The following is a 22851-nucleotide window of genomic DNA, read 5'->3' on the forward strand; positions in this document are numbered from 1 at the left end:
TAACAACCATGCTCTTGTGGAACATTATGAACAGTCTAACAGAGTTTGCAGACTTTTCCTCTGGACAAGGCTGAGGAAAGCCAAAGAGTAGGAGTATAGTAAGTACATAGTACAGGCAACCTGTAATACTTCCAATAAGGCATCAAGGGCCTCCGTGATGGGGCTCAGGTAATTCGGGCTCATCTGGTTGCATACCTCAGCCTTCAAACCTGAAGTTCTGGAGAAGTTGGTGGACTTTCCTTGCCAGGGAAATAATTTTTTAGTGACAAGGTGAAGGAGGTCATGGGCCTTATCAAGAAACGTTCTGAGATCACCAAGTCACTATCTGGGCCCGTTGCAAGCTTGGCCTCCACATCTAGGAGATATTTTGGCAGCATAGAAACTTTGATTTGCTAAAATATAACAGTTAATTGATTACTCCTTGCAAACTACTTCCCTACTCTTGTAGTCTCACAGACAGAGCCAACACAAGAAATACCCACACAGGATTGGAAACAATTCCACGAGGCATGCTTTCCCTGCTATACACCTCCCAGTACAGTTGTACCCTCATAGTTTGTGATTATTTGCAGATTTGATGTATTGCCAAATTTGGACAAACCAAGTCTAGATGATTTACAAAAAATGTTAAAATTCAAAGCGAGAAAATAACTATGTAACCATATAAGATAGTTTTGTATGGGTTTAGCTCTATCCAAGAGAATACTAAGATATCTAACTGTCCTGTTTCGCTGTGGTCCGTAATCCAGTGACATCAAGCCTCAAAGGCAGTGGCAAATAAATGTTTTATGCAATTTAAAGATTTAAAATCCTTAACTGATGCCTCTGAGCATAACACCAAGGCCAAACTATTCCACATCGATGGTGCTAGGAAGAAAAAAAGTGCTATTTCTTGTTGATTTCCAATTAGCTCTTTTGGATTGTGGAAGGACAAATCTGTGATTGTTTAATGAATGTACTATACAAGCAGGGGCATAGGAAATGGTCAGGCTAGAGAAGTCATTGGGGATTCCATCGCAAAGAGCCTTAAATGTTAACACAAGGATCTTGGACCCTAGATATAACTGGAAACCAATGTAAGCAGTGGAAAAGAAGAGTAACATGACCTTGGTATTTGGCCTTACAAAGAAAGCAAGCAGCAATGTTCTGCAAAGATTGGAGTCTCTTTAAATTGGCCTGTGAAGTACCTGCATAGACCGCATTACAGTAATCTAAATATGAACCAACAAAACACCTCATCCTTTGAGTAGTTACAAATAGAATATAACTGACGGAGAGCATAGAAAGCAGAACAGAGAACTGAAGATATTTGTAGAGAGGTCAAATGTGAATCCAAGCTAACATCCAAGAAACGGAAAGAATCGACTGGGGGTAAGGGTTTCCCAAAAAGAGTTGGAATTAATGATCCAGCAGGTTGTACTGATTCTTAGTGATTCTGATGAGAATTTCATTGTCTTTATAGCTGTCTTAATAGTCGCTAAGTACACTGACACTTCATTTAAGGACCTCTGCACAATGCTTATCGTGCTTGCAACATTTGCTTTAGACTGGTTGTAGGCAGTCTAACACAGCGGTATCTCTAGACATAAATATTTTGGGGGGCAATCTTCTATACAGAAAAGAACCCCCCCCCCCCCCCCCAGCCTGTTTAAACTACCTGGTAAAACCCATTATTATATGATTGATAGCATCATTCAACAAATTCTTCTACGTGGGCATGAAGTTTGGATTCTTTACAGGATTGATCAGAATCTCAATATAAACCTTGAAGCTCCAGTTCTGTATCACAAACTCATATTCCCCAACAATGAAGCTACCCCATAATAACTGGCCACTAAATAAAAATTCTAATTATGATAACCAACTCAGGAACAGCACACACTCCTTTCACTATCAGATAATTTGTTTAAAGTACATAGGTTTTTGTTTGTATAGTAAGTCTACTGCAGTGCTTCTCAAACCAGTCCTTGAGGCACACCTAGCCGGTCAGCTATTCGGGATATCTACAATGAAAATGCATGAGAAATCTGTATACCAAGGAGGCACTGTATGACAATCTCTCTCATGCATCTTTAGTGTGAACATCTAACTGGCTGGGTGTGCCCAGCACTGCTCTACCAGAAGTGGAGACTGCACTAGTCCTGAGCATTCTTATTTTTCAAACAGGCCAGACACTGAAAAATAAAACAAAACCCTGCAAAAAGGCACTCCAAACCTATATAGAAAACTTACCAACTCATAATAGCCCTAACCCACCCATGAAGACGGGCCCTAGAGCACCGAAATAACTTGCTACTGGGAAACTGGAACAAGATGGACTGTTACATAATCCTACACAGACACCACATGCCAGCAGAATCCTTCACCTCAGTTGCAGATGCAGAACATGACTCTCACCTGATACAAAATATGGAACTGCAAAAAAAAAAAAAAACATGCAGACAAAAACTGAAAGCAGAGATACCAGACTCTTCATGTCATGCAACACCAGAAAATAGAAAGAAACGCATGTCCTTCTGCATAGTGCAAAATAAAAGGTAGATGTAAACTCTCAGCACAGACATAAATCAGACACTAAACTGAAAATAAAATCATTTTTCCTACCTTTGTTGTCTGATGATTTTATTATTCTAATCATCTTGTTCCCAATCTCTGGTTCTGCTTTCCTTCATCTGTGCTCTTGTCTATTTCTAGGGCCTCCTTTCCATTTTATTTGTTATTTTTTTCTCACCTCCTTTCTTCTTCACTTCCTGCCTTATACCTGTTTGGCACCGATCTTTCACATTCAGCTTTCTTCAATTTTTCTGCCTCCTCAAATCTATCTAGCTTTCCCTCAACCCTTCCCTTCATGTGCAGCCCATCTCCCCTTCATATGCAGCCTTTCATCCTCTCCCTGCCCTACTATCCAGGTGCAGCATTCCCCCCCTTCCCTCCTATCCAAATGCAGTATTCCCCCCCTCTCCCTGCCCTCCTATCCAAGTGCAGCATTTCCCCTCTTCCCTCCAACCCAAATTCAGCATTTTACCTATCCCTTCCATTCATGTGCTGCCTTTCCCCCTTCCTTCCATTCGCATTTCCCTCCTTTCCCTTCCATTCATATGCAGGCTTTCCCCCTCTCCTTTCCCTGCCCTCCTATCCAAGTGCATTTCCCCTTTCTCCCATTCCAGTGCATTTCCACCTCTCACATTCCCATTCATATGCAGCCTTCCTTTACTGCCCTCCTATCTAAGTGCAGTCTTCCACCCTCCCATCCATGTACATTTCCCCCCTCCTATTCATATGCAGCCTCCCCACCTTTCACTGCCCTCCTATCCAAGTGCAGCAATTCCCCCCTCCCTTCCCTTCAAATGCAGCCTTACCTGTTCTCCCCTCCTATCCACGTGCAGCTTTCCCCTTCCCATCATGTAACACCTCTGTCCCTTGGGCAGCAGCGATCCCCAATCACTGACGCTTGTGTAAGCTCTGAGAATCAAAATGGCAGCTGCAACCTCTCGCAGTTGTCTCATGGGAGTTCACGGCCACCATTTAGAATCATGGAGCCGGCACGAGAAGCAGTGATTGCAGTTGTGCTGCACAACCAACTCCAAACCCCCCTCAACAAGTTGGGGAAAGCCCCGAGTCCCTGGACCTACTTTTGGGTAGGTCTAGGGATTCAGGACTTTTGACTATGGCTTTCAGTGGGGGTGCAACGAAGATTTTTGGGGTGCATTTCATCCCCGTAGTGACACCTATGGTTTAAAGCTAACATTTTTTAGCATCTAATGCACAAAGGAGTTCTGCATCCCTTTTACTGTTGCAGCTAGCGATAACCCCATGCAAATACATTACAACAAGCTCATCAGTATTAAAATGAGCATTCCAACAGATGCAGATATTTCCATGCACTGAAGCCTATCTTGAACATGCAAAACTTAATGGCAGGTCTGGAGCTGTCGTTAAGGTTTGCACGGTATCCCTGGTGGTGCAGTGTACCTCCCCCCCCCCCCCCCCCCCCCACCTTAAAACTCCCTGGTGGACTAGCGGGCTCCGACCACCCCCAACCTTTAAAACTCCCTGGTGGTCTAGCAGACCCCAACCCCCTCAAAACCTTCCTGGTGGTCCAGAAGACCCCCTCCCAACTGCTCCTGAACCCTCAACTCCCTGGTGGTCCAGTACAGCTGAGCCTGCCCCCCCCCCCCAAAAAAAATTTTTTTTTCAAAAAACTGTGGTGATCTAGTTACCCCCACCCCAGACCTGGTGAGCATTGGAGGCAGGACCAACACCTACTACGCTCTCCTGCCTCTGGGCCTGCCTTTCTCAAAATGGTGGTGCCTTTGACCACATACAGAAAGTCAATGCATTACCTAGTACAACCTCACAGCAGGGGGTTCCCAAACCTGTCTTCATAATCCCACAGCCAGTTAAGTTTCCTGCACATCCACATATACTGCCTGTGGGGTCACTAAGCCAGTCTGGAAAGCCCTGCCTTAGAGAAACCATCTGGTGGTGAAAATCTTCCCAATGTATCAATGATCTCTTTCAGGAGTGTGTAACAGCAAGAAGCTCTATCAGATATGTCAGACTGTTATTAGACTCCATCTTCAGTCTTTAGAAGTGTTAAAAAATAAAATGAAAATATCTCATCAGCCACAGAAATGTAAGCAGAGATCTTTAATGACAGATGTCTTCCACTTGACTCCTTTTCATCATGGAAGGCAATATACTTACACTTACATGTAGTGGTTCCATAAGGACATCTTTCTGAGATCTCATGCTGCCATCTGGTGGCAATATTAGGGTCCAGCATTTATTCACTACTATTCCAGGTGCAGGGAAGTCTGTGCTGCAAACAGGTAATGGTAATAGCCAATTTCGCTCTACTCAAGAAGACCATTTTCGAGCCAATTCAGCCAATCCCTCCTCAATATGCTGCACTGTGGCACTGTCACCTTTCTGCTGTGCTTGTTTCAGTGCTTCCTTGTATATCTGCTGAGCTTCTGCAAAGCTTTCTGTGCCCCACAAGGCCAACAACAAAGATAGAGAGACAGAGAGAAGAATGTGTAATTAGGAAGAGCATGAACCAAATTTGGGCTCTGAATTGGTTTATGCAAGGGCCACTATTCGAGGGTTTGAATTCTAGAATGTCACTCTAGAGAACAAAAGAGAACTGTTACTGCACTTCTCGCTTATGGTTCAAATCCAGCTCACTAGGCAGCCCCTGTTGTGATGCCTACAAATCTATAAATTTTGCTGCACACCTTATGTGACATAAAAATTAAGACTAGCAGGGGTGCTGAGATGCACTGGCAAAGCTGTAAAATATGGTCTCACTACTAAAATAGCAAAAGGTGGTGGCACAGCTCTGTTTGGGAGTCTCTACTGAAATGAGGTGCTACAGAGAGGTTCAAGCTGTACACTGGGGTCTGCCACTGCCCTCCTAGGCAATAAGCATGCGGCTGGTTGTAGATACAGGGTAAGATGGGATGAGAAGGGCCTACCCCACCATCTCCCATGCTGCTGTTTATGTAGATAACAATCCAGTGTAATTAAACAGTTCATGGTTACCTTTGTGCATGAGTATTCCTGCCAGATTGCCAAGCACCACATGCTGGTCAGGATGCTCTGTCTGCCTTGCCAACTCCAACGCCTTTTTTGCGAGATTATACGCATTGTCGTAAGCGCCTTGGGCATCCATCACAGTCGCTAAGTCATTCATGAGGATTACAGTCTGCACAAGAATATACAGGTGAGATCACAGGTGACACAAAGATGAAAAGAAGGGCAGATGGTCACTGACATGGGGGCTGAGGTAATAAGCATACAACATTCTCAAACCCATGCTGAAAAAAAAACCTCATTTACGCCTGCTGCAAGTAAATTACCGCAGTGTTGAAAAATGTGTGCCAACACCATCGTATTAATTGCCACAGTCTACTGTATCAAGGCCCACACACAGAGGAAGGAAGACAAAAACAAAGAAAGGGGTGGGGGCAGCACAATGGGTCCCAAACCCTTATCCCCAGGAGCTATATGATCCAGGGAATGCTTCTATGTTGTGGCAAGCCTCTGGATCAATAATACAACTTTCTGCTCCTCCTGTCACCATCTTGGAAAATGGCAGAGCCTGACCCCTAGTGCTGCATTAGGAGCATGCATTGCCTTATTTGGCAGATTGATCCCTAGTGGTGCATTTTGACACACAATTGTGGGAATCAGGGGCTGCCATTTCTCAAGATGGCAGCAGAAGTGAAGGACACAGCTGGATGCCACCCCACACCAGGTAAGGATTATTGATCCAGGCTGGTGCTACAGTATAGAGTGTATAATCCTTCCTATACTGCCATGTTGTGTGGTTATGGCCTGTATAAAGAATCAGCTGGATCTCAAGGCTCAGCTGCAGCTGGATACCAAGGCTTAGCAGGCTATCCATATGATGGGCCAGCAGGCTCCCAAGTTTTCCTAACCTTGTGTTCCTGCAGTTGTACTATGCTTTCTTAGGATATGGGATATGCATGTTACATGTCAAGGTGACACAAGGAAGGAGCTGGGGACCCTGCAGTCCATGTATGGCAGATATAATTGGATGTAACCTTGAGACTGAGGACCATGTGAGCTCGGGATGTTGCTATGGAAATATGTGCTCGGAGTGGAAGAGACACCAGGTGTTTCATGATATGTACTAGCTGGTTTCATGGTCATTTGCTATGAGCACAGCCATACTGATAAGAACTAAGTTAGTGGTCACATGTGCACATGTGCATATAAGAGGATGATATAATGTATCATCCTCTTATATGCAAACTAACTTATGATCATATATATATATACATATAAAGAATAACAGAATATTACAGGAATATCCATATATGATCATAAGTTAGTTTGGGAGAAGTCACATGATTTCTGGGAAGGCAGAACTCGTAACAGTATTTATGTGATGTCCGGGCTAAGCATCACCTGACTGACAACCTGCTCCAGAGAGAAAACTATTTTGTATATTGGCTCTGTGAGATATAAATAAAGATATGGCTGATTGCACCTAACTGAGTCTAAGTTTTCTCTCTTATTTTTTACAGCCTATGAGGCTGTAATGCTTCCCCCCTCCCTATCAGGGCTAGGAGATGGGAGAAAACACAAGAGTCTCTCTGGTTGAGGATCTCCCTGTGCTGGATGCATGGGTCTGAGGTGGCTACCAAGACCGTTTGGGTCACCTCTAAGGTTAAATGCTGTATTTCACCTAAGACCCTGCTCCTCTAAAGGTAGGATCTTTACTTTAGCCCCGAGCTCAAATAAAAAAACTATGCCAAAATTTAGATTTTTTTTTTTTTTAACATTAGGAGCAATTCCTAACTTGGCAAGTTTACTTGCCATTTGCATGCCGGCTGCACTACCCTTTAGTGATATGGTTCTACTGTGCATTTTTCAATTCTAAAACCCTTATTGTATTCAGAATAAGGTTAGCATGAGATAACTGCCACGGTAAAGGACAGCATAGCATCAGCCGGGGGGGGGGGGGGGGGGGATAACTAGGGAGACAGAAGTGGGAAGAGAAAGCAGCAGCTGGGCATGCAAGAGAGTTCAAGCATCTAGATGAGCCTTCTACAAAAGTTTCAGATACTTGACATCTAATGCATTTTTTATTAGTCTAGCCAAAACTTCAAGACATAACCACAGAAGACTCCCGAGGAAGGCCTTTCAGGCCGAAACACGTCATGTGTTGAGTCTTGAATAATAAAGAAGATTGATTTGACCATGGTCTGCTCTTTCTATTGTCACCCTTGCTGTGCTCGTTTGTCTTGAAAGAGAGAAGGAACAGGAAAGGTGTACCAGCATTGGAGCATACAGATGATGGGTTAATGGTAATAACTGAAGATGAGAAAGTCGATAGGACACCTAGATGAGGGATTGATAGTAAAGGAAAAGGAGGAATTATTGGTCTGCAATAACTAGCAAGGTAAAATTATGTATCATACCTGATAATTTTCTTTCCATTAATCATAGCTGATCAATCCATAGACTGGTGGGTTGTGTCCATCTACCAGCAGGTGGAGATAGAGAGCAATCATTTTGCCTCCCTATATGTGGTCATGTGCTGCCGGAAACTCCTCAGTATGTCGATATCAAAGCTCCATCTGCAGGACTCAGCACTTAGAGAATTACACCCACAAAGGGACACTCTGCCCAGCTCACCACCGCCGAAACAGTGGAGGGGAATTAACCCAGCTCATCCCCACACAAGTGGGGGAGGGGAATCCGTCCAGCTCATTCCCGCGGAGCGGGGGAGGGACACCATACCCGCCGATGCGGGGGGATCTGGCTTATCCTGCAACCGCAACCGCGGGAGGAGCTGACTGACCCCAACACCGCCGAAGCGGGAGGGAGCGCCGGCAGAATTTAGGACTCAATCCAGCCCCGTAAAACGGAGGGGAGAGGAATGCAGCAGCTCACTGTAACACAAAATCGTCTCAACTCCTGAAGAATCCAATTGAAAAAACTTGAACACGAAGTCCTCCTGAACAGGAACTGAAGACTAAACTTGAACCTGAAATGCAACCAGAATATAAACAGTACAGATATCTGGGAGGGGCTATGGATTGATCAGCTATGATTAATGGAAAGAAAATTATCAGGTATGATACATAATTTTACCTTCCATATCATGCTGATCAATCCATAGACTGGTGGGATGTACCGAAGCAGTACTCACCCAGGGCAGGACATAGAAATCCCTGACCGCAACACTGAAGCTCCAAACCGGGCCTCCGCCCGAGCAGCCACAGTCAAGCGGTAATGCCTGGAGAAGGTATGAGCCGATGCCCAAATTGCCGCCTTGCAAATCTCTTCCAAGGAGACGGACCCGGCCTCTGCCATCGAGGCTGCCTGTGCTCTAGTGGAGTGAGCCTTCAGCTGGATAGGCGGCATCTTCCCCGCGGCCACATAAGCCACTGCAATGGTTTCCTTGACCCATCGTGCCACTGTAGGCTTAGATGCCTGCAGACCCTTACGAGGACCTGCGAACAGCACAAACAGATGATCCGACTTCCAGAAATCATTGGTCACTTCCAAGTATCTGATGATGACTCGTCTCACATCTAGATATTTGAGAGCAGAGTACTCCTCTGGGTAGTCCTCCCTACGAAAGGAGGGTAGGCAGAGCTGCTGATTCACATGGAAGCGAGAAACAATCTTGGGCAGGAAGGAAGGCACCGTGCGAATAGACACTCCTGCCTCAGTGAACTGCAGGAAGGGTTCCCGACATGATAGCGCCTGGAGCTCGGAAACTTGTCTGGCTGAAGTGATAGCCACCAAAAAGACTGCTTTCAACGTCAGGTCTTTCAGAGATGCCCTCGACAAGGGTTCAAAAGGCGGCTTCTGCAAAGCTCTTAGCACCAGATTGAGATTCCACGCAGGCACCACCGAGTGCAGAGGAGGGTGTAGGTGATTCACTCCCTTGAGAAAGCGCACCACATCTGGCTGTGAGGCCAGGGAAGCACCCTTCAGGCGACCCCTGAAGCAAGCCAGAGCCGCAACCTGGACTTTAAGGGAACTAAGCGCCAGGCCTTTCTCCAGACTTTCTTGCAGGAACGCCAACACTGAAGAAATTGGAGCAGTGAAGGGAGAAAGAGAGCCTGCCTCACACCACGATGCAAAGGTACGCCAAACCCTGGCGTAAGCAGTAGAAGTAGAGCGCTTCCTCGCTCTCAGCCTAGTGGCGATGACCTTGTCTGAGAAGCCCTTCTTCCTCAGATGCTGCCGCTCAATAGCCAGGCCGTAAGACCAAAGGGGGAGGGATCCTCCATCACCACGGGACCCTGATGCAACAGGCCCTGCTCCACTGGCAGCCGCAGAGGGCCGTCCACTGAGAGCCTGATCAAGTCCGCATACCAGGGACGTCTGGGCCAGTCCGGACCCACCAGGATTATCTGGCCCGGATGCTTTGCCACCCGGTCTAGCACCCTGCCCAACATGGGCCAGGGTGGGAACACATAGAGAAGCTCCTGTGTCGGCCACTGTTGGAGAAGAGCATCTACTCCCAGAGATCGAGGGTCCCGTCCTCTGCTGAAAAAGCGCGGCACTTGGCAATTGGCCGATGACGCCATCAGATCTAGGCTCGGCTGGCCCCAGCGCTTCGTGATGTCCAAGAACGCCTGAGCCGATAGCTGCCACTCTCCGGGATCCAAGGTATGGCGACTGAGAAAGTCCGCCTTGACATTCATGACTCCGGCAATGTGGGCCGCCGACAGCTGTTCCAGGTTCGCTTCCGCCCACTGGCATAGATTCATGGCCTCCTTGGCTAGAGGGGCGCTCTTGGTACCTCCCTGGCGATTGACATAGGCCACAGCCGTGGCATTGTCCGACAGGACCCGTACTGGCTTCAACGCCAGTACCCGGAGAAACTCCAAAAGCGCCAACCGAATGGCTCTGAGTTCCAGGAGGTTGATAGACCACTTTGCCTTGCAGGAGACCAGAGCCCCTGCGCTGTCCTTCCCAAGCAGTGGGCTCCCCAGCCCCTCAAAGAGGCGTCCGTCATGACGACAATCCACTCCAGGGTCAAAAGAGGCATTCCTGCGGACAACTTGTCTGTCCTCAGCCACCAGCTCAGCGCCTTGCGCACCGCTGGGTCCAAGGGAAGGCGCACAGCGTAATCCTCCGACACTGGAGTCCAGCGCTGCAGCAGAGAGTGTTGTAGTGGTCTCATATGAGCCCTGGCCCATTGAGCCGAAATCAAGGTGTGCATGGCATCATGCATGTGGAAGGTTCTAGGCGGGTGCTTCGTCCCCAGCATAATGGCGGAGCCAACAGAGGCTGAGGGAGAGACGTCCTCCGGAGAAGAAATCTTCAAAATGCTCATGGCCTGCACTAACAGGTTGGGCAAATCCTCTGAGCGAAAGATCCGCGCTGCAGAGGGGTCATCCGCTCCATCCGAGCGGGAATCCGTCTCCTCCAAGGAATCCCCAAAGGACCGTTGGGAGAACTCAGATACGCTGCCCTCATCCACATCAGAGGAGACAGAGTCCTCTAGGGCCTGGAAATCCACCCGAGGGCGTTTGCTTCCGGAGGCCTCAACCCCTTTATCGGACAAGAGAGCAGGGGCAGCGTTTTGCATAAGGAAAGCCTGATGCAGCAGCAAAATGAACTCAGGGGAGAAACCCCCCAGACTGTGCACTTCTGCAGCCTGGGCTACGGCCCTAGACGCACCCTCAACCGGCGCTCGCAAGAGCGGGGGAGAAACATGCGCATCCAAAATGGCGTCTGGCGCGAAACTCCGAGGAGCCAAGCGGGAAGAACGGCGCTTAACTTTGGCCGCTTTTTTGCCGTCGCCCGAATCAAGGGCGACCATAGCATTAACGTCTCCCATCTCGAGGGCGGCCCAAGAAGAAGCCGTTCGAGCAGAGTGGCCGGCCAAAATTGTGGGGGCGAGCAGCGGGGGATGGGCGTTTATGGCGGGAAAAACCGCCGCACCAGAGGAAGAACCGGGACACTGACCGGCCTCCAAACTGACGCCCAAAAAGGGCGATTCAGGGTTTAAAACCCCCACATCCCCGCTAGATGCACACACGCGGTCTGAGGAGCGATTCTTTGCGCCCTCGCCCTCCGACTCCATAGGCCACGTGGAGACTGATCGGGGAACCCCCTGCCCGCTACAAAAGGTAAAAATTACCTGCTTCTCGCTCCGAGCTGTAACGAACTGCTGTCCCAGTGAGCAGCTGCAATAAACGCTGATATAAACGTTGAAATAAATGCCCTTAAAGGACGTCCAATTTTTTTTTTTTTTAACAGAGCCAGCAGGAGGGGGGAGAAAAGGAGGACCTGGCACCACCAGGTTTGCACTTGCTCAAGAAGAGCCCTCAACCCCAGGTACTCAACAAAACCTAAAGATTAGGCTTGGAGACCTAGCCAGAGCTGCTGCTGTGTGTGACCACCACCTGCTGAGATAGAGAACATACTGAGGAGTTTCCGGCAGCACATGACCACATATAGGGAGGCAAAAGGATTTCTCTCTATCTCCACCTGCTGGTAGATGGACACAACCCACCAGTCTATGGATTGATTAGCATGATAATATGGAAGTCGCCATGGTGAAGCCAGAAGTACAGTCTTTATTTATGTAATAGGGACTCTTCACAAAATGTACAGGATCTCTGTATCATCTCCTGAGAGGAGAGAGGACATTGTCACTCTGTTAGAGTCAGAACTATTATTGAGTCAGGCAATCTACTTAAACCTGCTACAGACAGAAGCCCCCCCCCCCCCCCCCACCTTTTCTTTCTCAGAAGCCCTGTTTTTTTTTTTAATCTTTGCTTTCTAGCACTTGGACTATTTCCAGAGTTATTCTCCTCTCCAACCCCACTCCAAGTATGCTGACCTGAGGATGTGTCTCCCCCTGCTCCTCTCTGCAGATCTCCAGAGCCTTTTCGTACATGATTTGTGCCTGGGACAGCTGCTTATTGGCCAGTAGATAGCGGCCATAGGAATCTAGGCTCATTCCCAGCAAAAGACGTGTATCGGTTTTCTCTTCAGCTTAAAAAGGAAAAAAAAAAAAAGTTACCATATGGCTGTAAAGCTCTTGGCTATGCAAATGCATCTGCTGAGGGTAGGAAGATGCTGAGTTGAAAGCAAAACAGATTTTACCCATTCACTTTTTAGTAATTTCAGTCAAAGTAAATAAATCAGTTCAGGTCACACAAAGCACTGTGTTATTCTCAAACACTCCTGAAGAACAGGTCCTCTACCCCATTTCCCCTTCCCAGACAAGAATCCTCACTATGTAAATATACAAAACTAGTTCTTCCAAGTTCCCAGTGGCTGAGCACTGGGAAATCTGTCCAAAACAAAAAAATGAAGACAGCACTAGCTTAGGCTGTAGGCAAAGTGGGGGTGGGGGGGGGGGGGTGAAAGGCAGTTAATTGAGCTTGGGAGAGCACAGAGGAAGGTAGGATAGTGCATAGCATGGGCCAGTGATTCTCAAAACTGTACTAAGGAAACCCCAGCCTGTCAAGGTTTCAGGATATCCACAATTAATATTTATGAGATCCATTTGTAAATACTGCATCTTGGTATGCAAATTTATCTCATGCATAATTCATTATGGATATCCTGAAAACCTGACTGGATGGTGTTCCCCTAGGACACGTTTGGGAATCACTGGCATAGGATTATAGAGAGTAATGAAAGACATTTTCCTACTATCCTGTAAGGGTTAGCAGCAGGACAGGTGCAAGGGTATCTGACACTGTAGGTGAACCTTCATCCATCTGTCCTTCCACCAAGGAATGGCTCAAAGCTCACCCCTTCATTTCCCTTCCTTACTCCTCTGTAGACCAGCATCTCTCCTTCCTTATCCTCCCCCACCCCTATGGCATCCAGCAGTTCTCTCCTTCCTTCTTCCCTCCATGGCATACAGCAGTTTCCCTACCCTTCCTTGCCCCACTCCGGGGTGCCACTGACACAGCAGACAGCATATTCAAAGATGAATCGTCAGAACTGGCGCAGGCCCTTGAACAAGGCCTGACAGATCCCACCCCCTCTTAAATAGGAAGTTCAGAAAGGGTAGGCCTTGAGCATGCATGGATACTCAAGGCCCAGCACCGGCCACGATGCGACATCTGTAGGCAAGCTGACTGCTGTCCTCCTCCCCCAAATTATGCCACCCTAGTGGATACCTAGTCTGCCCAGTGGTTGGGCCAGCCCTGGCTAGCAGGCTACAGATGAGTCCTGCAGGGAGAACAAGATTGGGCAAAGTGTGATCTCCTTGATTTGAGTTACTAGGACAACACAACACATTATGAACAGTAGGGAAAAAAAATCCCTCTCCCACCCACACACCTGTCAGTACCTCCTCTGGAAAATCCTTCTCCTTCTTTATCTTCTCCTCCAGTGTCAAAACACAAAACTGGTAACCAGCAATAGCTAGCTGGTGCCTGAGGAGGAGCAAATAGCAATGAAGTGTCAGCAAAGCTGGACTCAGGAGCCAATGAGACACACAAGAGAACGGCTTGCCTCTGTGCCAACATAATGTCCTTATATATTAACAAAAGCAAGAATTCAAATGGACTGCCACCTTACTGCAGGACAACTCTGTGCAAAGCTGAAGGAGCAGTCCGGGCTAGGAGTTTTAGCCCTTTTGCACGGGGTTATGACTAAAGACCTGAGAACAGCAAGTTTCTTGACGCTCAGTAAGAATTCAGTTTCCATTTGTGCATGAACTGAAGCTTAGCAAGACACCCTTCCTCATTCTGAAGTGTCAGTAATCGAGCAACAACATTCAATACACTAGAGCTTTGGGAATCATAATGACAGAATCTTAATAAATGTTAAAGTGCCTCTGACCAATATGGCCCACATGCTGAGAAGTATTTGATCAGAATTAATGGCTTGGGACCCGTGTTTAGCTGCAGCAACACGGGCAGTTTAAGCAGAGTCGCGAAAGGTTCCTTGGAAATGATTAATTGCGGCATAACATCACTGTGAAAACTACATGCCCTAGATTCCTGCAGTCCCACCTTCTGCCAAGGGGCTCTCAGCTCCTATAGAGTGCCAGCTGTACCTGGATCCAGCATCTGCCTCAGCTCTGCTGACAGTGACTAAGTAGGAGGACTCGTGGCTGATGGAAAAAGTGTTCCAAGGTAGTAAATGCTCTCAGATACCCCCAGCATTTGCCTGGCCTCAGATAGCTTCATTCTTATGTTTACTCACTGGCTCTGAGCAGCATAAATCATGGCCAACTTCAGGGATATTTCAATGATTCCATTGTCATCCTATTAAAAAAAAAACAAGCCAAAAGATAAGAAGCAAGCATAAGCAAACAACATGTAAAACAAATTCACAAATGTCCCCTTGTCGCTCTCTATAGCATTGCTTGGTGGAACTCTTAAAGCTCCTTCGGTTCCAACCTCTCCCAGCAGGAAACACTACAGAAAATGACACAGAAGTGCTGACTGTGGGTGAAGTTCATACTTTCTGCAATCCTAGCCTCTCCCTGCATGAGATACTCTATATTCTGCTCTAATCACCTACCTGTGGAGTATCAGTAGCCAAAAGATTGCTCATCACTGCTTTATATAGCGTTTCTGCCTATGAGAACAGCAAAAATAAATCTTCATATAAAGAAATCCAAGTCTATTAATGCTTACATTTTAAATCCTGTCTCATGTAAATTCTTTACTCACATTGCTCAGTTCTCCATTCACAAATGCAAGATTAGCCATCTATAAGAAAAGAAAAAATACCGCATTTTTCTGTACTGCATATCAAAATAAGTGTTTGGTCTACAGCGGGGCTCAACAAACCCCAGGTGCCAAGTCACCATGGCCACTAAAAAAAAATCACCTAAAGTTTGCAAGGTAAAACAACAAGGCAGACCTTGTAAAAAACTAAAGTCTTTATTAATAGATTAAAAACCCTTTAGTGTCCAATGTTCCCATCAATCTGTTCCCATATGGCTTATTATGGGTACACTGGACACTAAGGGGTTTAAAAGCTCCCAGAAGCTCAACATAAAAATGCCTGATATGGCCATGTTTCATCAGTATAAATGGCTGTGCCAGGGGCAGTAGGTTACCAGCTGATGCAGAATTCCAGCGTTTTTACTTCAGATTGATCTCAGAATATTGCTTGCTACGTTTTAACAGCTGCACCAGCCAGGATGATTTTGGAATTTTACATCAGCTGGTGACCTACTGCCCCTGATGCAGCCATTTGTACAGGCGAAACATGGCCATGGCGGGCATTTTATGTTGAACTTCTGGGAGCTTTTAATCTATTAATAAAGACTTTTTTTTTTTTATAAGGTCTGCCTTGTTTTTACCTTCCATAATGGATTTGGCAGACTGCCTGCCTTGGCTGTTTTTTTGATGCCTAAAGTAGAAAAAAACATAACCGATGAACAGGGCAGGCAACCTCTTCTCTCTCTTCCTAACAAGGCAGACAAAACTCTTCTTTCTGGCCAATAAAATGCTGCTTTCCTTTGCCTGGGAATAAAAGCAGCATCTCGCTGGCTGGGAAGACAAGCAGCTTTCATTGGCCGGCATACAAGCAGCCAATGGAGCCTTTTGGAACCTTCTTGAAGCCTACACGGAGTGGGAGATGTCAAATGACAGAGCAGTGGTAGCTGTGCAGAAGTGGAGGGTGCTTTTTTTCCCTCCCACATGACGGTTGTGCAGTGACAGCATCAAGGACCGGCAGGAGCAGTAAAGAGCAGCAGCATCAGAGGACCGGATGAAACAGAGAGAAGCATAGGGGAACCTGCAGGAGCAGCAGAGAAGGAAGAGCAGAGAGCAGCAGCATCAGGAACCAGCAGGGACTGGCAGGAGCAGCAAGTGCAGCACTGGGGGACCGGCAGGAGCAGGAAGAGAGGAATGTCGGGACCAGAACAGCCTGCAGAGAAAGTGCATCCTGATCCAACCTCTGGTAAGGCTACATAAAACTTTCAAAGATTCTCTGGTTTGTTGTGTGTGGGGGTGGATCATGAGAGACTACTGGGTGGAATGTGATGTGGTATGTGGGTGGGGAAGCCATGAGAGAGACTACTGTATGGGCTGAGGGTGGAAATGAGGGATTGAAAATGGCTACTCCTCTGGAGAAGGTGGGAGAAGTTGGGGGTTCAGAGAGGTTAATATTTCAGGTGAGGGTTTAAAAGAAGCTACTGCTCAGGGTACCGGTGATGTTTGACATGTGGGTAATACAGCTGCTGCTCAAGGGGCCTGGGGGGGGGGGGGGAGGGGAGATTGAGAGACTAAGGGGTGATGTCACAGCTGCTGCTGGGTTGGATAGGCAATGGAAAAAACAAAAGGTGTGCCGGTTGGGAGTAGGTAGGTGAAAGAGTGAGTGATGGGGAGAGGCTGAAGCTGCTTGGGGGAGCAGGTGGGAGTGGGTGGGTTCACCCACTTCCAGCAGCCATAACAACTTTAGAGAAAGGGGAAGGTTTTTTAATATACGCCTTTCTGTGGTACAATCAAAGCACTTTACATACAGATACTTTCTCTACTGGGCTAATAAGGTGAAATTAGATCTTACCTGCTAATTTTCTTTTCTCTAGACCCTCCAGACCGGTCAAGACGCGTGGGTTATGTCCTCCTACCAGCAGAGGGAGACTGAGAAAACACTAAGCTTTTGAAGCCTGTATATATAACCTGTGCAGAACCTCCACTAGCCAGTATACCCCTGACAAAGCAGAGAAACAAAAAACACTAACAACAACTAGCAACCCTGTACGTGGTCACAGTAAACTGCAAAAACAAGAAACATCTTCCGCTTGCTCTTACGGAAACATGTTCCTTTGCCTTTGATAAAACAGTTGGGCTTCTACAGGTGGACTATCAAAGAAGAGCCCCACCTGTCCCGGACTCCTATCACAAAACAGAAATAAACAGTCTGCAATTAGAGAAACAACAATTTACAGCAGCCAAGAATTATCCAACAAACACACCTCCTGGCCTCCAATACAGACAGGGCGGGCTCTTGACCGGTCTGGAGGGTCTAGAGGAAAGAAAATTAGCAGGTAAGATCTAATTTCACCTTCCTCAGCGACCCTCCAGACCGGTCAAGACGCGTGGGACGTACCAGAGCAGTAACTAACTTATGGGAGGGACCTACTAAGGCCAGAGGTCAAAATTGCTGCCCCAAAGCGCACCTCGTCCTTTGCATGCACAGGAATCCTATAATGCTTCACAAAGGAATGCAACGAAAACCAAACCGCAGCCCGACAAATATCTAACAGAGAAATCATACTATTCTCCGCCACGAGGCTGCCATTCCCCTAGTGGAATGAGCAGACCAGCCCCTAGGCACCACAGGACCCTTCACCAAGTAAGCAGATGCAACCGCCTCCTTCAACCACCGTGCTATGGTCACCTTAGGAGCCGCTGCACCCTTCTTTGGGCCACCATGAAGAACGAACAAACGGTCAGAGGCTCTGAAGTCCTGAGTTCCAGAGAGATAACAACTCAAAACTCTCCTGACATCCAGCTTGGCAATACCACGCTGCTCCGAATCTCCAGCCATATCACCCAACACTGGCAGAGAGATGACCTGATTAACATGGAACTCGGAAACCACCTTGGGCAAAAAAGGAAAGCACCGTCCGCAACGAAACCTTTCCCTCAGAAAGGACAAAAATGGTTCCCTAAAAGACAAAGCCTGAAGCTCTGAAACACTCCGTGCTGAAGTAATCGCCACCAACAAGACCGCCTTAAAGATAAATCCTTACAAGATGCCGATACCAGAGGCACAAACGGAGGCCTGATCAAAGCATCCAAAACTAGCTTCAAATCCCACGGAGGCACCATCCGTCACTGAGGCGGACGCAGCAACTTAACACCCTTCAAAAAACGCACTACCTCAGGCACAGACGCGAAGGACTTTCACTGAAGCTTCCCACGAAAACATGACAAAGCTGCCACCTGAACCTTCAGTGTAGACAAGGCCAGACCTCTATCAACACCATCGTGCAAAAATTCCAAAACTTCCGCCACCGAAGAGTGAAACGGCCGAACTCGATGGTCTTCACACCAGTGCTCAAAGATTCTCCAAACCCGGACATACGCCAAGGAAGTGGATCGTCTACGGCAACTCAACATCGTAGCAAAGCCACTGGACGAAAGCCCCTTCTTCTTCAACTTGTGCAGCTCAAGAGCCAAGCCATAAGCGAAAACCGAGCCGGATCCGGCATGATTATCGGGCCTTGACACAGAACTGATCCCAACAAAGGCAGGGCCGCCGCCCCTGCCAACCGCACCAAGTCTCCATACCATGGTCGACGCTGCCAATCCGAAGCTACCAGAATCACCCGACCGGAGTGATGTTCGATGCGCTATATTACTCGACCGACTAACAGCCACAGAGGAAACACATACAGTCACTCCCGAAGCCAAGGCAACAGAAGAGTGTCGATTTCCTCCGCTCAAGGGTCTCTTCAGCGACTGAAAAAAAAAAAAAAAAATCTCTGAACTTGCGCATAGCGAGCCGTTGCCCTAAGATCACCGAAAGTCCCCAGACCGACACAACTCACTGGAACACTGACCGAAGAAAAGACCACTCTCTGGGATCTAGAGTGTGCCTGCTGAGATAATCTGCATCTATGTGACCTACCCCGGCCACATGCGCTGCCAAGAGAGCCTGAAGATGAGTTCAACTGCGCCGCCAAGGCTCTTTGTTCCCCCCTTGACGGTTGACATATGCTACTGCCATGGCATTGTCACAGAGCACTCGGACTGCCTTGTGGCGAACCACCGACGTCAAGGCCTGGAGCGCCACCCGAATGGCCCGAGTTTCCAGCCGGTTGATGGACCACTCTGCTTCTGCCCGAGACCACCGGCCTTGAGCTACCTGACTGAGACAATGTGCCCCCCAACCTTGCAGACTGGCATCCGTGACCATTACCAGCCCCTGTGGGGACTCCAACGGCATTCCTTTCCCAAATTGCGCGGACTGAGCCACCAGCGGAGACTGAGACAAGGGGCCACCGACAGCGGACAACACATTTCCAAGTCCTGCGACAGAGGGGACCAATGACTGAGCAGAGCTGACTGTACCTGACGCATGTGCGCCCTGGCCCACGGAACTACCTCTATGGTCGCCGCCATCAGGCCCAGGACCTGACGATAAGTACGGGCCGTCGGCGCCTTCTCTGCAAGGAACCGACGAATCGGACCCTGTAACTTGGAACCAAAAGGCTGCACAAAGGAAAGTGAAGATAAGCTTCCGTCAAATCCAGGGAAGTGAGAAACTCTCCTTTCCTGACCGCACCAGTGACCGACCGCAACGTCTCCATCCGGAAAGAGGGCACCTTGAGTGCCGCATTGACCCTTTTGAGATCTAAAATGTGACGAAAAGTGTCCTCTTTCTTGTGGACCACAAAATAGATCAAATAGCACCCTGAGCGTTGCTGATCTGAAGGAACAGGAACCACGGCTCCCAACGCGAGCAGCCACCGCAGAGTGTCCCTCACTGCTGCCCTCTTGCTCCAAGACCGACAGAGGGATTCCAGAAACACTTCGGGAGAACAGCTTTCGAATTCCAGCGCACATCCGCCTCGAAACACCTTGAGAACCCACTGATCTGACCTGATTTGGGCCCAACTCTGGTAAAACAGACTCAGCCGAGCCCCAACATGCACCAGAGCCTGAGCCCGCACACCTTCATTGGGAATTGTGGCCTGAATACTAACCTCCCGCGGAAAAGCCACGCCCTCCGCGACGACTCTCACGAAAGAACTGTGTGCGCTGGAAAAACCGACCCCTAGAGGTCCTACTACTATTAAACATTTCTATAGCACTACTAGACTTATGCAGCGCTGTACAAATTAACATGAAAAGACAGTCCCTGCTCAACAGAGCTTACAATCTAAATTGGACAAACAGACAGCTAGGGGTAGGTCCCACTCGATCTGCCCGGCCTATACCGCTGAGCCTCCCTAAACCGTCCCCGAGAGGAACTAGTTCTGGCCCCTGCCTTGAACCGAAAATCTGGAAGCCATAGAACCTTGGTATCACTAAGACCTCACACTAACTTGTCCAAATCTTCTCCAAAGAGCATAGCTCCCTTAAGTGGCAGAGACCCACAACCATAGCCATATTTTTTGTCTGAAGTAGGCAACAAATCATAAAAGCCTCAGACAAAAAGGATGAACCCATGTCCAAGTCGGCTAACTCCTGACCCCCAGAAGAACCAACATCTACCGAATCATCCAGGAGCTTCTCGGCCCAACGAAAACATGCCCGAGCTACCAGACCCCCACAAACCGAGGCCTGCAGGGCTAGAGCCGACAAAACAAAACTACGCTTGAGAAAAGATCCCAACTTCCTATCCTGAGGATCACGGAGAGCCGTTCCTCCATCAACCGGGATAGCCGTAGCTATAATTACTGCCGTCACTACTGCATCTACCGTGGGAGCCTTAAAGGAATCCCTATCGTCCTGAGGGAGGGGATAAAGCCTCGCCATTGCCTTTGCCACCTTACACGGCAAATCCCATTCCTGACAAATCATCTCCCGGAGATCCTTGTTCATAGGGAAGGATCACGCCTGACGCTGAATGCCCTTCACCAACGGATCCTGGACAGTTTCCCCCAACGCCACCTCAGGACCAAACTGAAGGGTGGACGACACCTGATCTATGAGTTCTGACAGCTCATCTCTATGGAAAATCCGCACTACTGAAGGATCCTCTCCAGGAATCCAACAATCCTGCTCCTGAGAGCCGTCAATTCCATCTGACTCCCCCAGATCACTAAGCGCAGCTTCTGCAGCTACAGGAGAAAAACATTGCCTGTCTTCTGACCACTCTAACCGTGGTCTCTCAGCCAAGATGGAAATAGCCCCCTCTTCCAATCGGGGGGGGGGGGGGGGGGGGTCCCGATCTCCAGGCCTGATACCGCGTCCAGACAAAATCTGGAGGAAAACCCACCATTCCTGGACCGTCATTAGGCCCTTTTGTGCCAAAAACGGAGGCCGCAGGCCCAAAACCAGCCGGCTCCATGGGCCGCGTCAGACTCAAGATGGCGGCTGTTCCCGCCGAAACTGTTCCCGCTGACAGCGGCCCTGCCTACGCTCCCGCTGACCCGGAGACTCCCGACACCATCGATCCCTCCGCGGTCAAGTCGGGGGGTGCCGCAGCCACCTTTATAGGTGCACCGCAAAGCTACACTGAGCGCCCGGCGCCTCTACCCCTCGCCACGAGCATGCGCGACATCGGAGGAGCTGGGCCGCCATAAACCACGAGGGAAGGGAAAAGCTGTTCCGCAAACGCGCCAAACCAAAAACTCACTCACACTGCAAAAGCACTGGAGAAAGCGCTGCTCTCTCGTTCCAGCAAGGAATCAAAACCCCCGTTCGGTCCGCTGAAAATAAAGAAATAAATGCCCTTAAAGGCACAGTACTCCAACTCTGGCAGCTGGAAATTGTAAGGCACTCAAGGCTACAATACTGAGAAAGCAGCCGAGGCACAAAGCTGCCAAGCAAAACGAAATAGAATAACTGACCTTAAAGGCACAGTACTCTAATTCTGGCATCTGGAAATTGTAAGGCACTCAAGGCTACAATACTGAGAAAGCAGCCGAGGCACAAAGCTGGCAAGCAAAATGACATAGAATAACTGACCTTAAAGGCATCGTACTCTAACTCTGGCATCTGGAAATTGTAAGGCACTCAAGGCTACAATACTGAGAAAGCAGCCGAGGCACAAAGCTGCCAAGCCAACAGGGGGAGGGACCCAAACATAGGTGTAACACCCCAGGGGGAAAAACTGGGCCCCACCAGACCCAGGGCCCCAAAGCACTTTTTTTTTTTTTTTTTTTTTACACACACGTACAGGGTACTGCAACAGAATAAAGTTTGGAAGGAAAAAATCCTACGACCCAATGACAAACTACCTCACCAGATTATTGGAGACTGCACAGGCTGTCAACTGCTACCTCTGCTGAGACTGAGAAAATACTGGCTAGTGGAGGTTCTGCACAGGTTATATATACAGGCTTCAAAAGCTTAGTGTTTTCTCAGTCTCCCTCTGCTGGTAGGAGGACATAACCCACGCGTCTTGACCGGTCTGGAGGGTCGCTGAGGAATGCAAGGTTTTGTGAGTTTACTGGGTGTTTTTTTTTTGTACCTGGGGCAACGGAGAGTTAGTGACTTGCCCATGGTCACATGGAGCTGCAGTAGGAATTGAATCCAGTTCCCCCTGGTTTTCAGGGCTCTACACTAACCATTTGGCCCCTTCCTCTGCTCTGGATCTCAGGTTCCCTCTCGCTCATTCTCTGTGGGTCCAGCATTTTTCTGTCTCTCCACCTCCCTCTCTCCTTCCCATTCATTCGCTGTGGATCCACACAGTTTGTGGGTGGGACAGAGAAAGGTGGGGGGGGGGGGGGGAAGAGTTGAG

General features: G+C 48.3%; 1 protein-coding gene across 1 annotated transcript in view; it reads right to left on the reverse strand.

The window, feature by feature from the left end:
* Positions 1-4396: 4396 nt before the first annotated feature.
* The window catches only part of TTC19 (tetratricopeptide repeat domain 19), a 39390-nt gene continuing 20935 nt past the window's right edge, over positions 4397-22851 (reverse strand). The window contains exons 4-10 of the mRNA XM_030185964.1: positions 15150-15188; positions 14998-15054; positions 14677-14738; positions 13807-13901; positions 12347-12501; positions 5545-5707; positions 4397-4988 (exon numbers count right to left, since the gene is read on the reverse strand). Of these exons, the coding sequence (XP_030041824.1) occupies positions 4861-4988; positions 5545-5707; positions 12347-12501; positions 13807-13901; positions 14677-14738; positions 14998-15054; positions 15150-15188 (699 nt within the window). The 3' untranslated portion in view covers positions 4397-4860. The remainder of the gene's footprint in view (positions 4989-5544; positions 5708-12346; positions 12502-13806; positions 13902-14676; positions 14739-14997; positions 15055-15149; positions 15189-22851) is intronic.

This window comes from Microcaecilia unicolor, chromosome 13 (assembly GCF_901765095.1).
Source record: "Microcaecilia unicolor chromosome 13, aMicUni1.1, whole genome shotgun sequence".
NCBI lineage: Eukaryota > Metazoa > Chordata > Amphibia > Gymnophiona > Siphonopidae > Microcaecilia > Microcaecilia unicolor.